General features: G+C 39.1%; 2 protein-coding genes across 3 annotated transcripts; one reads left to right on the top strand and one right to left on the bottom strand.

Moving 5' to 3' along the window:
- The first annotated feature begins 6 nt into the window (after positions 1 to 6).
- On the top strand, positions 7 to 784 carry LOC109960492 (zinc finger protein 654-like). The gene is made up of 2 exons (XM_020600637.1): positions 7 to 342; positions 502 to 784. The coding sequence occupies exons 1-2, from the start codon at positions 63 to 65 to the stop codon at positions 510 to 512; spliced, it is 291 nt and encodes a 96-aa protein (XP_020456293.1). The 5' UTR covers positions 7 to 62; the 3' UTR covers positions 513 to 784.
- A 1,986-nt stretch (positions 785 to 2,770) lies between these two features.
- LOC109960490 (vascular endothelial growth factor C-like) lies at positions 2,771 to 14,787 on the bottom strand. 2 transcript variants are annotated; one of them, XM_020600636.1, is made up of 9 exons: positions 13,770 to 14,787; positions 10,509 to 10,752; positions 9,839 to 10,029; positions 9,351 to 9,481; positions 9,160 to 9,263; positions 8,099 to 8,233; positions 7,583 to 7,784; positions 5,562 to 5,623; positions 5,263 to 5,348 (listed from the first exon to the last, which is right to left on the bottom strand). In XM_020600636.1, the coding sequence occupies exons 1-8, from the start codon at positions 13,869 to 13,871 to the stop codon at positions 5,572 to 5,574; spliced, it is 1,161 nt and encodes a 386-aa protein (XP_020456292.1). In that variant the 5' UTR covers positions 13,872 to 14,787; the 3' UTR covers positions 5,263 to 5,348; positions 5,562 to 5,571. The 2 variants fall into 2 exon arrangements, with proteins under 2 accessions (XP_020456291.1, XP_020456292.1); XM_020600635.1 differs by lacking the exon at positions 5,562 to 5,623 and having other exon boundaries at positions 2,771 to 5,348.
- Positions 14,788 to 16,925: the final 2,138 nt, after the last annotated feature.

Raw genomic sequence — 16,925 nt, 5'->3', positions numbered from 1 at the left:
CTACTTACTCTCTAATACGGAACGGAGAAGCTGAAAGCGGGGATAAAAAATCAACGGTGTGTATGGACACTCTTGCCACATACAGTAAGAGGCCATACATGCGTCTCCCACCTACAGCATACCTTGATGAGAAGTTCATCACCATGCCAAAACGTAGGAAGATATTTGATTCCCAGTGGACTCAGAGGTGTCCTCATCCTGAGCAGGCCTCGGTTATTACAGCTCTGCAGAGGCAACGATGTGCCAGCTGTTTCGCTACTTTCCCCAGTGCCGAGGAGCTGCAGAGTCATCTCCAGCTGCAGAAGTGCTCCAACCCTTTTGGATTCGACTCCGATGATGAGGGTGAGTGTGAAGAGTTTATTATGAAAATGTTCAAAAATATCACTGGACCAAATACAAGACAATGATGTCACACTTAAATTTCCAGAACTAAATATTATTTTGTATTCTGGTCAGAAATGATGCAAGCACAGAAGTCAAGTTTGTTTTTTTCTGTTTCAGGCAACAGCTGAATGTGTCTGCTTACGTCAAAGCGGACCGAGATATTGGCTGCATAATAAGATGACACGTGGGTCTGCATGGAGTCTCTGAATGGACTGTTCCTCAAATAATTTCTCTCTTAATGACCTGTTCGTTATTTTGGGCAAAGACTCATGCGTCAGAAGAAGAGACAATAAATGAAAGGGTTACCTGGCATTTGCTGTAGCATGTGTCTGTAATGCAAGGTCTGGGAGCAACCAGAAGACTTCAAATAGCCTATCAGTAAAAAGACTACTGAACTGAATCCCAGTCAGACTGTTATTGGATCAGCTAGTACTGAAGTGCCTGCTCTGGAACTGCCATGCTGCTTCCAGCTGCTTCACCTGGTATGGCGATTAAGCATTGTGGCTTAAAGACTGGAGTCTCAAAGCTGTGAAAAAAAAAAAAAAAACTTACAAAGCTGTTCCTGCTATCGGAGACACATTTATTCCATATAAGTAAGCCATAAAATTACATTGTTTGCTTTTTGCACTCTTCTCATAAGATTTATCAGTTATTTTTCTCTGCTTAATCTCTCGATGTGATAGAGGTTGTACAATGAATGAAGCAGGTAAGAGTCATGCTATTTTAACATTCTAATATTTCGAACTTTGTAGACTGAGTCTAAATTTTGAAAGCTGTAATGTTGCTGTATTAGTCTTTTCTTTTTGGAAAGTTTTTAAGCATAATTGTATTTCTTGTATAAAATTCCCCTTGAGTAGGTCTGTGCTGCCTGCTCTGATCATGAGTAGCCAGTAGGGGTCAGTGTGCACCAGTCTTCAGCAGGTGAATTCCTCTGTAAAGAGCTGCTCTGCTGCATTTATTGCTGCACAAACTCAACAAATGTCTTCACTTCAGGTCACATCCATCAAGCAGAATTTCTTTACCAGTCACAACATGTGCCAGTATCTCACTAATATTTAGCTGGATTCTGTCACTGATCATGTTATGTTTATGCTTTAAGTGGAGCATTTCATATTTTCTCATTTAAACGGATTTTTCATTTTCTTCATTGAGCTATCAAAGGCCACAGAATCATTACGATTTCCATTTTAGGGTAAATGTTATCTTTTCGGATTCCTTCACAAAAACAAACGGGGCAAGTCACAAATGTCCCCAGTTGCAAGTGTTGCTGGGAGGCCATAGCAGTCTTTAATGGGCCTCAGCAGGCTATATTTATTTTTTATTTTCTATCCTTTGTAAATATTTGAAGAGTTTCAGTGGGTTATTATATAAGGGGTGTTGAAGCTGGGTTTATATTTTCTTCTTGAAGAAATAATAAAGCTTATTTCAAATGGCATCTTTTCTATTGAGCTTGCCACAGTATCGGAGAAGTGAGTGTTTTATTCCACAGGAAATAAAATGCATTAGTGAAATGGATAAGAGAGTAATGTTTGGCGCTGGCAGTTTTACATGCCAACATGAAAAATCTTAAACAGGTCTGGTTTTCAAAATACATCTAAAAAAGAAGCTTCCTGCCCTTAATTGAAGTAGAAGCAGAGAAACGGCTGCCAATCAAGAGCACAGTCACCCTCCACTCAGAGGTTTATTTTGCCTTTTCTTGCTGTATTTGGAATGTTTGATTTTCACTGTGTGGAGATTGAAGATCTCTGAAATCTGACACAAACCTGATGAGAATATTTATCGGCCAGACAACAGAACAAAAGTCAAGTAAATGAACAAAACCCGTGTTTCTTTGTCTTTGGTCAGTGAAAAAAGGAACGGCAGCGGTCACTGTGAATGTACTGTACATATGCATCTTCATTCAATTCCATGATTCTCAATTATGTCCGAAAACGTGCTTGTTAATGATTGTTCTGATTTGAAAAAGAGCCAAACCCACAGCTGCACTCAGAAGACCTGGATTTCCTCCAGCTAGCCTCCAGCCTCAGATACTCTGCCTGAAACTCTCTGGACATTTCAAGGTAATTTTCTGGCAACATCTAAATAATAGCATACCGTATTAATGTATGAAATTAGTTCATTTAATGCCTGCTGCTGTCAGTAGAGCAGCCAAAGTAAACAACCCTGCTGAGTCTGTCAGTTTCTTTATACAACACAGTTGTACAAAATTAAATTTGTTTTATGTAGCTGAGGCTTTGTGTTTGATGTTAGCAAGTACTGTTCCCCATTAGTCATTATAATCATGTACTATAATTGGCTAATTATGCTGACAAGCAGTGAGGCAGACAGAGGGGCCAGACAGAAAGGCGATCTCTTTGTTTTGCATCTTAGTCAGTATTGTTTATTGTAGAAGTTGCAGACAGATGGAGGCAGCTGAAGAGGAGGGAGAAGGAATGAGAGACCACATGAGTCAAGTTCCTATGCACAGGTGTGTGCTGAGGGGAGCAGGTTCTTTTTACTGAAACATGAGCAATGTCACATGCATTTCACCTTCTAGCTGCTGGAGAGTGAACATGCAGTGGGCTTTTTAAAGGAGCAGTGACACATTTTGAACTTGTATTAGTGTGTGTTGGCGGGCATGCAGAGGTATTAAAGTCCACAGTGATACATTATTATTACTAAAAACCACAAATTTTAGTATGCTCCATTGAAATATACTCATGGTACCTGGCATCAGACCAGGGAGGTAAAAGTTACAGGAAATCTAACAGTTAAATTATGTAACTTTTCCAGAGGAAAAAGTAACAAATTGATCTTTTTATAAAAGCAAAGTTTCAATTGTAGTAATTAAAATACATCACCGTATCACTGCTCCCTCAAATACAGTATATTCAGAGGTTTAGCTGCTGCAGTCAACTAGGTAAACGATACATACCTTGCATTACTGAGGTACTTAGCAGACTTTGACTCTTCTCCACTTGTGTTACTGTGATAGCAACTTAGCATTTTAATTACTTAAATGCTAAACAGTTGTTTAGCACTGTATCCCATAGGTTAACAAATTTTACGTATTGTCACTTTAATGACAAAAATTAAAAATGTTAAAAAAAAAAAGAAAATGTAAACATTTCACTGAATCTGATTATTGGCTATAGAAAAAAAGAATATTTGAGTTAATGACCTCAGTATTTGTATAATCCTGTTTTTGTCGATGGGAATGTAGCATTATTAACATACTTGAAATGTAAATATATTCTTTACCAGTTGTCACCACCAGTAATGCCTCAAAAATGTCTTAGAATTCAGCACAGCAAAACGAACACAAACATGTCAGTCTGACAAGGCTTTTAATCAGTTCTTCACTACTTTAAATATTGAATCATAGCATCATAAAATAGTTTCTCTCTACATCCATATGCTACAAACACTATCATTTCTACACTCCAATGAATCTACATCTTAACTCTAACTGTATTTTTGAAACTGAAAATCCAAAATTTTTAAAGTTCCGGTGTATAAACGGTCTGCTAAAATGAAGCGTTTGCAGTGCAGGCAATACGGACAATAACTACATAATTCACTTTTTTTATAATAATTAAAACTCCTGTAGTAAAAAAGGCATGTAAATGGTTTCAGTCCAAAACATTTTGTTATGATAGTGATTTAAATACAGTATTTTAAAACCACTCATTCCTCTATCTGTATTTTAAATATGACAAAGATTTAAATATTTACTAATGACATTACTTAGAATTTGTAAAGTTAAATTATAAGTAGGACTTTAACCAAGTATTACCATCCATTGTGATTCAATTCAGCCAAATATGAGAGAAAATTTCAAAGAGCAGCACTGTAGCAGAGGCAAGTAGAAACTAGAGGATGTAGTGTTTTGGGAATATTTAAACTTAGCATTCAATTAATCAGGGTCCGAATGAAACCTCTGCTCTGCTGAGGAAAGCTACACCAACCAAGACTATTATGTAAGAAACGTTTTTGTTATTAGCCTAAAAAAAAAACTGCAGTACTCCATTTTTTTTAAGTGTAGACACAATCTTCACTATAATTAAAATCTGGTGTTGGAAATAGCCTGCGGTGCTCTGAATGGACAACCAAAAGATGGTGTCACCATTTCACCTGTACTACAAGATGGAATATAAGGCCCCAGCAATATCACTTTACATGCTTTCTGCAAGCTAAATCCTTCAACCTCTGAAATATCTCATGACTCAGGGCTGTCACCTTAGTGTGTTGTTTAGTTATTTAGTCTTGAAAAAAGCATGGACTCCGGTCTGTTATCTTATTCCACTTTCCATTTTACACAGGCATGAGCAGTGCCTCTAGCAGGTTTTCTTGTTCAAACACTTTGCAACAGGGATGAGCGCTGGCTCAGTCTCATTGATCCATCCCACCTACGCGGTCTTTCCTTTAGGTGGTCTTCATGTGTGACTGGTTGTTTCCAATCAGGATCATGTTATTAGTGTTGGGAAGAAGGCCAACACATGGCCACAGTCGGACAGAGTCTGAGGGTGTCATGTGTCCTTCCTCATTTCCTCTCCTTTTACAGTGACTGGATTTGCATACACGTGTGTGTTATGGGTGTTTCATTGGAAAGCACTCCCACCCTCCTCTGTCGTCTCGAGCTTTTTAGGAAGACTGTCGGAGCACTGACAGCATTAGTAATACTCCTCCAAGTGTTGTTTGTAGTCTGCTGTAATCCAGTACATGTAAAAATGTAATTACAGCTTCCTGCACTCTGTTCAAGAGGCACTTCCACAGGTTTGGCCCATTGTTTTCAGCTAAAAAGTTTCTAGCCTTATAGGACAATAAATAGTGGCATCTTCTAGTGGCATCACCTCTGTCTTCCTGTGATTGGTTAGTTCCACTCAGGCCTCATGTAGCTGGGGATGCACTGACAGACTTGGTGGCTGTAGTAAAACCCAGCTGCGCACACACGCCTGGGCTTTCTGCAAGGCAACCTGTAACAACTAGACGCAAAGAGGAGGGAGAAAAAGGGAAAATGGAAAGTGGTAGGTGAAGTAGAAAAAAGATAAAAATAAAAGAAGAGAATGTGAGTGGAGAGACAGGAAAAGAAAGTAGCAAAAGGAGGAAAATGTTTGAGTGAATGGTGAGGTTGAGAGGAGCAACAGAGGAGAAATAAATAGAAGATAAAAGGAACATTATTCTCTTAGCAGACATACTGTTGATTATTCAGTTCTCCACATCCATTCTGGATAAATCTTGGTCCAAGTTCTGTTTGTGCCTGCATCAAAAGATTCTGTGTGAGAGAAAGACAAAGTATTTCTCCAGAGACAAGGTCTAAGGCCAAATTCTGGGAACTCTCCTCTTCAAAATCACAGTAGGTGTATGGCCTTCTGTGTATCACCTGCTGTGACCAGATGTGGAAGAGCTGGATTGGGTTGCACCAGCTATTCATATAAATCCATATAAGTTTGCATAATGTCATCCTAAATTCTCTGCACCTACTAACCCAGCTAGAAATGTATTAAAGGTTGCTCTTGATCTCATCAAGACGTCTTATCTAAATAAGGCTTAACTAACTATAGCATTTCAAGCCTGTAGCATAACCACCACATTTTTAACTTAGCTGCATTTACATAGGGCTAACAGTTATTACTCTGTTTTCTTTATAAGTACATTCATGGAGAAATATGTGTTTTTAGAGTATTAAAATGAGTGACGAAGTAGTAGTATCTAATTATTCACAGCTAGCTCGCATTATTTGCTGATTTTATGAACAGACATAACGTTACAGTTGCTTCTAAAAGTATTCAGACCTCTTCACTTTTTTGCATACTTTACTGTGTTTTGTCATCATTGCTATTTTGCCAATCTATAGTCAATAATCAGTTTTATCCATTTAAAATTAAATCTACCACACAATAAAGTGTACAAGAAGTGGAAGCATCTGGATATTTTATGAAGTATCTCTGTCCTTGAAATTGTTACTCCTAGTTTGAGTAAAGATCCTATTTATATCAGGCTTCTTTAGCTGAAATGTTTTTGAAACTCTGTCATCAAAGGGCATTTGTGTGTCATCATGTGTAAAGCCACAATGACAGATCACTCATATCAAAGCTAATGGCTGCACAAATGTTTATTTTGTGCCTGTCACTTCTTATGTCTCTGAGCCTGCCAGCCTGTCTGATGGCTGCTCTACTCACTGTCATTAATTTAACCCGGTCTCTGTCTGTCTCTTGCATGCTGGCTGTGGGAACAGCAATGCACATGCGGGGTATTACGCAAAAACTCGCACACAGAGCTGAGACTATGGTTAAATGCTTAGGATGCCCCGTGTGCATAAAAGATTGTATGGAATTGTGAACCCAAAATAATAAAGTTTTTCTTTTTGTGATGTTGGAATGTATGACATGTCCATCAAGGGCCTGCCTGCTTTCTCCCCCTCTATGTACTCACCATAATCATTGCTGTGCAAGAGCTCAGGGCTTTGGCCCTTTAGTCAATGTTATATCACCTCCATGGCCACTAACTTATTTTATTCTCTCAAACTCTTTATGAGGAGTTGAATGGATAACATAATCATTGATTTTATGTATTGCAGTGAGAATGTAATCATAGTGTTCATATTATGGACATCATGTCTAGAACTGTGAGTTTACATCATGTGATGGATATTTTCTTGTATGCAGCTGTGGAAATACAAAAAGAGGAATGAGCAACTTCAAAGAATTGTTGCTATGCAGTTTTGGAAACCAGAATTCGATGCCATCTTAGAAATAGTCAGCCAGTTATACTGTAATATACAAGTATAACTGAGTGGAGGTGGGTGTTCTCGGTCATTTAGAGGCAATAACAGAATTAATTACTAAATATTTTGACACTTTGACACTTGCATTCTTGACTGATTGTGGTTTGTGTTACAAGTGCACACAGTGCAACAATAAATTCCAGCTGCTATAATTGAAACGTATAATTAATAAAGTTTACAATGAAGTATTTGATTAGAAGAAGCAAAATAATCACATTTATTTTTTGACTTAGAATAGAGGTTCTTAAAGGTGGCAGAGACTCAAAGTGTGGTGTCTCGGGATAACTTCATGCCAAAAGTGAGACATTCTATCCCTCTCCACAGGAAGGTCAGAGGGCAGAGCTGAGAAATTCAGTGTTTTGCTACTGGACACCTAACAAGGGTTGGCTCTAGAATTGAGACCAGGCCAAGCACAGACCCCTGGCTGCCTACCTGCAGGTGCTGAAGTTGAACCTCTTGCCCTGCCGTAGACATGACTGTGGAGACTCTCTGCACTGACACAGGCAGGTGTCAGGGTTGAGGGGCTGATTTCCGGGGCAGTCTGCAGCACACACACAGCCACACAGGTCTTCATCCCACCGCTGGCCCGAGGGGCACCACTTCCCCTCACCTTGACCTTCACACTGACATTCACCTGAGGGAAGATGAACATAAACAGGGAGAGAAACAAAAACACAGGTAATTACATGAATTAAAGCCAAACTTGATCAGGTATTTGACACGACTGATAGCATGGTTGGGCTAAATATTTGATCATCATGTTTATACTTGTTAGATATCTGCACAAGCTTCCTGTCTTCCTTCTATTTTGTTTGATCCTTTTGTCTTGCTCAGCTGGTCTCAGACTGACAACCTTTACTTAGGAATCTGGTGTAGGCCAGAGGTAGCTTTAGAAAAGTTTCAAACACTAAATGATGAATGATTGACGGGCATGTAAACCCTTCATACAGGTGTTGTGGTCCAGTTTCCAGCCTGGGTCGCAGCTGTCCTCAGTGAGTCCATTTCGACAGGCACACTCACAGGTTGACTCTTGCAGAACCTTGTTGGGCCCACAGAGAGCCAGCAGACCTGAGTCCAGTGCCTCTGGAAGTCACACGGAGAAGAAGGGGGGGAAGGTATTTAGTAGATTTTACAGCTTTGTTTTGACTTTATTTTGTTCATTTAGTTTTTTTTAGTCATATTAGCATTGTGGCTTTTGTAGATGACTGTCTTGTCAATAGGGCAAGCAGCTACAGCATCAGTGCTTCAAGTGTCAAAGAGGTTGGCATTATGTTTTTTAGATCCTTGTTTAAGCAGAGTTCCCAGGAAAGCTCCGAAATGAGTTTGTATTTCTAATTGTTTAGATTCTCCCTGTTTTCAATCTATTCTTTAAAACAAGTGGTATACGCAGTTTATTTTTAGAAAAATAAAAAGTATCTGGAGATGATACACTAGGTGTACGTGATTCTACAAGTAAAACACCACAAAGATAATTTCACTTCTCATGTTACAGTTAAATAAACATTCATCATATTTGCTGCCCAGGCATGATCATCATTTGGTTCTGGTAGTGGATGTTTTGTGAAAAAAAAGTCTAATGAAATCTGGGCCACATCCCAGAAGCTGCTCAAAGTGCAGACACATTTTTGGATGACACTGCATTCTGGTTCAGAGCCTTAAGAAAAAAAAAGCACGTCTTTTCAGTACAAAGCCCCTCATGGGTGAACTGTCTAGCTTCTGGAGTCTGCTCATATGGCAGGGCACTCACACTGCCTAGGGTTGAGGTTGTCACTCCCATTAAACCCTGCAGCAGGGTCTTTCCATTTCCAACTGTGAAATCACCTGGTGTTTGTTTCTCTTGTGTCAGATGTTCATGAATCCACAGTGTGTCTGACTGCAGTGTTTTACACATGGCATAAATATTTTTGTGTAATGAAACATGATTTTGCATCTTCTTGTTTGACTTCCTGTCTCACCCCTTTGTTGAGGATGTATGTAATGTTACTGACTGATTATTTAGCATAATTTACCTGTCTCTCTCTCAGAGTAGTTTATGGCATCTGTAGAGACACACATGCAGTTCACTGGATCCCATAATGACCCCGAAGCACAGGGAACTTCAGGAGGGGAGCACCTACACACACACACACACACATATATTATAAACAACAACTAATAAATGCTTGTAGATGCACACACGTGTCTCTTTGCTCTCACTCACAGGTGATCCTTTGTGGCTCGTCTTATGATGGAGTGAAGTGGCCTTTTGGAGAAACATTCGCATGAAGTGTGGTTGATGAATGTTACCATGATGACGGAGCGATCCATCCTAGGCGGGGACAGTTCCATCAGCTGACAGGAAGAAGGGTAAAAGTCAGAGGTGTGTACAAAACTGTGCATAAGAAACCAGTAATTTTAGTCATTTCCTTGTCTTTTTTTTCCTGCTGCTGTCATTACAGGATTACTAGTTAGGAGTGTTTCAGCTGATGTGTAGAAGTTGTTGCAAGATTGTGCAACTGTACATGACATTGCACTAACTTGATGGCTGTGTTCAGCCAAAGGGTGTCCCACTGCAGAAGGGTGGGTTGTCATAGAGTGAGCTTATTACATAACTGGAAAGATTGGGTCCTGCATTTTGACATGTAAGAGCAGAAAATACCAGCACACTCCTGTAATGGAGCAGAGTGTTAAAAGAGCTGCATCACTTACTGTCTTGTTGACAAGTGTGTGACTTGTGTTTGTGCAGTAAAAGGCCTCGTTGGTACAGCATCCACCACACCTGTGCAGCGCCACACAGCGAGGGAGGTAGAATTGACTGGTGGATTCTGGGTATTCTTTGGTGACCTCAACACACACCTCTCTAGGCTGACAGGAGGTGCGCTGGATCTCCTCTAGGATGACTGAAAACATGACTGATTAGTACCTGGGTTCTGTTTGTTGAGACTGCATCTGAATGTAAGAAAGGGTCTTAATTATCTGTTATTTTGAGATCATTTTAACATTTCCGATCTTCTTTACCTGTTACTTTAAACATGATACTTCAAGCACAATTTCTCAGTCTTTGATTTTGGAGCATTTTGGCACTTTGCTGTAACATTTTAAAATACTGCGGACTGACCTGATGAAGTTATCTTTAAAAATTGTAAAGGTTTAAAAAGATCAGGAGGTATGACAGTGATCTGGTAGTGTATATGGTTTCATAAATCTGATTGTTTTCTTTATTTAAAAAGAAATATCTCAAACCTTTTCAGTATGGGCTTGATTCTTTTGAGGCTTGCTCCATAGAGCTAACCTAAATGTTGTCTCCAATACCATCTGTCTACTTTTCATCTAAATCAACAGTTTGGAACTCAGTTTTTCAGAAGCGTCTCGTGGTTACCTCCTAAAGTCCCGTCGACTTTGTAAAGAGCCTCCTCCCTCAGCTGACCCCACAGATCCTCATCCTTGGAGTGGACAAAAGGGTTTGCTGAAGAGGTGGAAACAGAGGGGGAAGAGGAGGCATGCCACGATTTCTTCCTCAGGCAGTGCTGAAGCAAACTGTATTCAGGGTATAGAAATTGTAATAGCTGATCCACACTCGTTACTGTCTTCAAACTGGACCAGTCATCTGACAACACTGGAGCCTGGAAGACAGTGCACAAATGTGACTTTAATTACATACAATTTTCTCATAGTACACTTGCACTGCTTTGTATTGATAGATAGCACCTCCAAGATGGGAAGATATCCTGCTTTTGGTTATATAATATAATTATAATATAAATAACTAAAAAAAACATACTTTTATAATTTGAAGTGTAAGAATCAAGAGAGGTTTGTTTGGAGTTGTTTTTGGATGGAAACTAGTTGCTGCAGAATTTAAGGCAGCAAGTTTGCTGGTTCTACCTGGGTAAAATAAATAACTAAAAAAACATATTTTTTTAATTTGAAGTGTAAGAATCAAGAGAGGTTTGTTTGGAGTTGTTTTTGGATGGAAACTAGTTGCTGCAGAATTTAAGGCAGCAAGTTTGCTGGTTCTACCTGGGTAAACAGTGAATACCTCAGCTACCAATGTGTTGTAACATGTTGCTGTTGGCTACTGTTAGTAATTATGGGTTTGTGTGTCCTCTCCTCACCCCCACACACACACACAGTGTTGCATTGACAAGGAAGCTGCAGCGGCCCTTCGTCTCTCTGTTCTCAGTCTTATTTGTCTTTCTTGTTGGTCTATTTTGTACAAGTTAGTCTGCACAACAAAAAAAACTTCATCCAAAGCAACTGATAAAATTTGAAACTACCTGTGTTGCTGCTGCAGTGCCATTGAGCAAGATGTTTACCTCTGGATTTAAATTTTCATATATTGTATTTTAAAAATATTTTTACATCCTATTGGTTGCTTTATCGGTAGTATTTTGTTTGGTAAACATCAATGTGCCCTCAATGACAGATTTAGCCTCTAAATTAAGTCTTTAAATGTAGCATTAGTCAATTGTGTAAATGGCAGAGTGGAGGTTATCAACTCAGCCAACACACACATTGGTATGTTTATTACACAATGAAAAATTTATGTAATAGACTAGGAAACTCTGCTTCCTGGAAACCATAAACCATTTTTTTTTTGCTTGCATGATGGATGACAGAGTAGAGATACAGTAGATGAAAGGTTAATTATGTAACAGACTGGTTAATAGAGGCAGCTCTGTCTTATGTGGGAACTAAACGTCAACTCAGAGTTGGCCATTTGAGTGTCACCCATTCGTTCTTCCTTCATGGGTTGTTTGGTTTCCCAGGCTCAGGAGGAGCAGACTGGCACAGCTGGTAACAGAAACCTGATCTGTGTGGCGTTATCAGCCTCCCCATTTATCTCTTTCTCTCTCACTCTCATTTTTCCGCCCCCATGTTTTGTTTCTTTCCAACTACCTCATCTGTCTTAACACATTTTGACCTCCCCTTTCTGCTTGTTTCTCAGGTGTCTTTATTTTTTTATATTTCTCTTCTTAAGCTCACCTGTGATGTCAAATATTGCATTTTGTATTCATTCCCCAAATAAGAATTATACTTAAAAAATAAATGACTACAGCCATGGTAGTAGCTGTGTGAGGCTGTATAGTAGTGCTTTGAATGGAATGCTAACACCAGCATGCTCACAGTGATGAAGCTAACATACTGATGGTAACCATGCTCACATCTTAGTTTTGTGTGTGAGCACCCTAACAATTGCTATAACACCAAACCCAAACCACAGTTTCTCTCTTATTGAAGCAAGCCAGTCTCTACCAGTAACCAGTATTACTCTGCTATATTGGAGAATCTCTACATAATTTGGATGGACAGCTGTAGCTATTCACTGGAGGTTGGATTCTTTCTTTCTCTCATTTCCTGCCCAGATTTCTTCTTTTTCTTCCTCTGGCTCTGTTGTGTTGTTAAGTGATCTCCCGTCATTGCTGTAGGACTATGAGGTTATGATGAACCAGTCATTCGTCCCGTGCACTGGGTTGTGTCCATCATTAGATACTGCTGGCACACAGACACATGCTTCTGTTACTCCGTTTGTCTTCCCAGATAATCATCTCCTGTCTGAAGCTGTTTTTATGAATACACACATAATTTTGTTTAAATTTATCTTTTTAAAAAGTTGATAAATGGCCCAAAATTATATGTTTGGAATTTATTCATTCAGTTCCAAGAGGATTGTATTACTTAAGATCTTTTCCAGTGTATTTCAATAGTGTTGAATGAGAACTGAAACTAGATTGTGGTAGTAAACTGATGCCACTATCGGTAAATGACAGAAATACCACCATGACTTCCTGCTATCTGAGATTCCTAACAAATTGGCAGCTTTAACTTAACCACAGACTGACTTCCACGGAAGAACTTGTGTTAGAATTCAGCAGAGCTTGAAACTGAAGGCAAATTTAAATTTGATGCTCTTATAGGTTTGAATAAGGAAATATATTTTAATCTCTTTCTAAAATAATCATAATTATCCTTATTGATAGGGTCACATTATTTTCACTGATGACACGTGCAGTGTTCTTGTGAATTCCCTTTTGTTCTTGTTTTGATATTGATCCTTGATCCCATTGTGATAGTTATTTCACAGTGTTTGCAGTACGTGTGGCATATTGGCTAAAAAAATGACCATGTATGAATCTGGATTTGCTGTTTCTACCCAGGTGAAGACCCAGTGAGGTCAAAACTGATTTGTGTTTTAACTGAACTGCCTGACTAAATTAAGGCTTGTAATAATCTTGCTCCTCGGTCTGTCTAGGAGTGCCTGAAGAACATTTTCTTGTCTTCACACTAAAAATTACAGATGGATTCATATATGCCTTAAAACCACTGGACACCATTTACAGCAGTGCCAGTACTCAAGACAGGTATGGCACAGGTATGACACCCAGCTTCAGCCTGTATTTTCATTTACCAGACCATGCTACTTAAGTGGCCACTCAATATTTTAGTTAATAAGAGGAAGATGGTGTGTAGGATCACAGTTTTGTCCAAACCAACCAGAGGTGTTTGGTTTGGTTGAAATCTGGTGATCATTGCATATAAATTGACAAGCTGTAGAAGTTAATAAAAGTCTAAAAGCAGTGAAAGGAGATCTCCAGGCCAAGCCTACATTTTTATAAATGACAGAGATTTAATGTCTCACCTCGGTGCCCATGTCTCCAGTTTCGTAATAGTCTGTATAGTCCTGTCCAGAGCACAAATAGCTGAGATTAAGCATCCATAGGAGCAAAGCTGGTATCCACATAGTGAGGAGATGTAGCAGAAAGGAGAGGAGGTGTCAGGACAGAGAAGCAGGAAGTTAGTGATTTTAAAGTAGGATGTAAAGTGACAGAAAGTAAGGAGAGGAAGGTGGAGGAGTCTGAGGTGAAGAGGAGGGAAAGGAGGAGCGGGAAGGTATCATAGACTCAGCGGGTTTCTCTTTGCTCCTCTCTTCATTCTATCCTGGGACGAAGTTCCGGCACAGGTTGTTTGAATTTGGGAAATCAGCTGAACAAATCATGATGAGGAAATCTCCTCTTCAAACACAGCTCTGTTTTCATTGTGCTGTCTCTTCAGAGGAAGTCTTCCTTCCTTTCTTGCGTGTCCATTCTTGCTCTTAATTTTATAACTGCTTTTAAATCACTTTGTTTCAGAGTTTTATCTTCACCAGTTTTCACCTTGTCTTTTTTGACCTTCAACTGGAATAATTCCTTAAACTCAGTCTTTTATTTGCTGAGTCTCCCATTTATCTCCCTTTTCTCTTCAGCCTTGGTCGTCCTCACTGTCGTCTCCTCGCCCTTCACATTTGTGCACCTCCTTGCTTTCTTTATCTGTATTTTCCCTTGTCTTCACACAACAGCTGTGCTCTTCCCTCCCACTGCCTCCTTATCTGTCTCCTGTTTCTTCCTCAGAAACCTTCAGGGCAAAGCTGTCTCTCACTACACTGTTTTTTCTTCGCTGCGTTCTAAATCTGTCAACCTTTCTGTCAGGCTGTCTGAGCCTTTGAAAAGCATCATAAAGAGAGAGCTTATTCCAAAGCCTGCTCCCTAAAGGATATGCATATATATTGTTTAAATAAAAAAGAAAAGAAGGAGGTTTAAAAATTCCAGTTTTTGGTATTGTGTCCTTATCCAAAACAGAATGAATGTGTGTCCTGCTCAAAGATGTCCTGCTGGAGTGAATGAGGAAAAAATACAAGAATGGAAGGATTGTATCTTGTGGGCGGAGTGAAGGATCTGAGAGCTGCTGGTTAAAGCGCCTTCAGTGTAGAATCACAAATGGCAGCCAGTGCCTTGGCACTGACACACTTTAACACACGCCATTGTGCTCGTTTTTCTGCTTTAAATTCACTAGAGAGGTTATTTTTGCTGACATCTTTATAATGTAAAAAAAAAAGATTATCTCTTAAAAACAGGTCAGTTGTAAAATCTGATTCTCCTCCCACTTTTCCCTTTCTTGCACATTTATCTTGACGTGTTTGTCTTTTCATCTTTGTGACTCCATGTAATGCGAGCAGCTGCCACCTTTTAAAATGTAGTATCCATTGGTAATGAAAGCGAGCTGCCAAACTGCAGCTCTAAGTGCCTTTTAATGGGCTGCTAATACCTTTGCTGTCTGTCTCTTTCTGCTTTATGTCAGGTGCCCCCAATTTCTGCTGGGAAAAACTAATTCAATGTCAAGACTAGTCTACAGAGTGAAAGGGGCAGAGACTGATCTCACACATGTAGCTGTAAACACCTTTTACTCTAACACTTCATCAAGCTGCAGCGTTGTCTTCTTCCCTCCCCCTCTCGTTCTTTCTTTGTCTGGTTTCTCTGTTCAAGGTTCTCAAAAAGACAAACTTTACACATCTCCTTAACTGTACTACCCCAAGGCTGTGGGCATGTGTGTCTGGAGGAGGTGAGGGTAAGAAAAGGTGAACAGCAGACAGAGCTTACATCTTTCACTAAATTATCTCATCTTTCTTTTTCCTCTCCCAGGACAAAGCAGTTACTGACAACTATAAAATAAATTGTGGACGGACGGACAGACATATGGGAAGTGAAGAAGAGACAGGAGGCCAATGAGGCAGAGGAGGGAGAAAGAGGCGTGTCTAGGAAATGATCGAATGAGAAAACATCCGACTTTTGGACCAGTCACTGGCAGCCTTTTCAAGGATTAAACACACGCACACAGTGGCAAGTGTCTGCATGTAGTGTGCTTTAAGTGTTGAAATCTGTACAACCAGATTCCACATTCCAGTCATGTCTCCATTTCATCATGTGAGCTTAGAGTGTAGAATTATAGATAATAGAGAGGGAAGCTTATTAGTATGCAGCGCCGGGCTTTATACTGTTCAACAGACTAGAACACAATACAGGAAATGTTTGATTTAGTGTTTTTGTATCTTTATGTGCTAGAAAAGAAATCCTTTAAAATGGCTTCTTATAATTCAGTTACGCAGTGCCTCTTAAATCTAAACTGAAGGTACACATGAAGTATTTGACACTTTTCAAATATTCTATCTTTAAAAGCATATTGTAGGTTCAAACCTGAAAAAACATTTTAGCAAGCTCAGACACAAACAGCCAATGCAGTTCAAGGCAAAAAATATTTAAAATTGAATCATTTCCTAAAAGAATAAAACAAACAAAAAGTTGTTCTGTTGTAAACTGCAATAGCTACTTTACCATCACAAGAATCACTATTTGGTTTGCCTTGTTTTCTGTGATGGTGAACCAGCTCAAAATTAAAGAGGACATTAGAGTAACCAAACCATGGAAAACTTTGTGTACAATTATCAGCTGAATTATTCTAAATTGCTGACAGGGAAACTATGTAGTTGCACAAATTAAAGCTCTATTTGAACAACCTGCCAACATCAAAATCAAAGCTCCTCCCTGATTTCAAACTGAATTTGGTTTGCTGCAACAGAAACAAACCTTGGCATTTACAGTAAAAATAGAAACTTATTTTTTCTTAGCACCCAACTCAATCACACCAACACATAAATTGATTATTCATGTCAATCCTTCCAAAAATACAAATATTTAAGAGGCTAATTTAACTTCGTAGTTTTGCCTGAAACCATAACCACAGCTAATTTACCTTAGTGTTGTATATAGTAGAGAAAAATGCAACTAAATTAAAATAAATGCTTTTGAAATTATAGCAAATGATTTTTCAGTCCTAAGAAACCAGGAGGAGAAATATGAGCCTAAAATGTTAAGTCGTATCTGCATATCTCACAGGTATTAAATGTCTATTCAAAAGATGAGGGTTTTAAGAAGCTGCAGATTCCTTTGTTTAGTGTCACAACATACTGGCAGAACAAATGTCC

This window comes from Monopterus albus, unplaced genomic scaffold, assembly GCF_001952655.1.
Source record: "Monopterus albus unplaced genomic scaffold, M_albus_1.0 scaffold48.1, whole genome shotgun sequence".
Classification (NCBI taxonomy): Eukaryota; Metazoa; Chordata; class Actinopteri; order Synbranchiformes; family Synbranchidae; genus Monopterus; species Monopterus albus.
The sequence above is the reverse complement of the archived record's forward strand: the minus strand, read 5'-3'. Positions and strand labels throughout refer to the sequence as shown.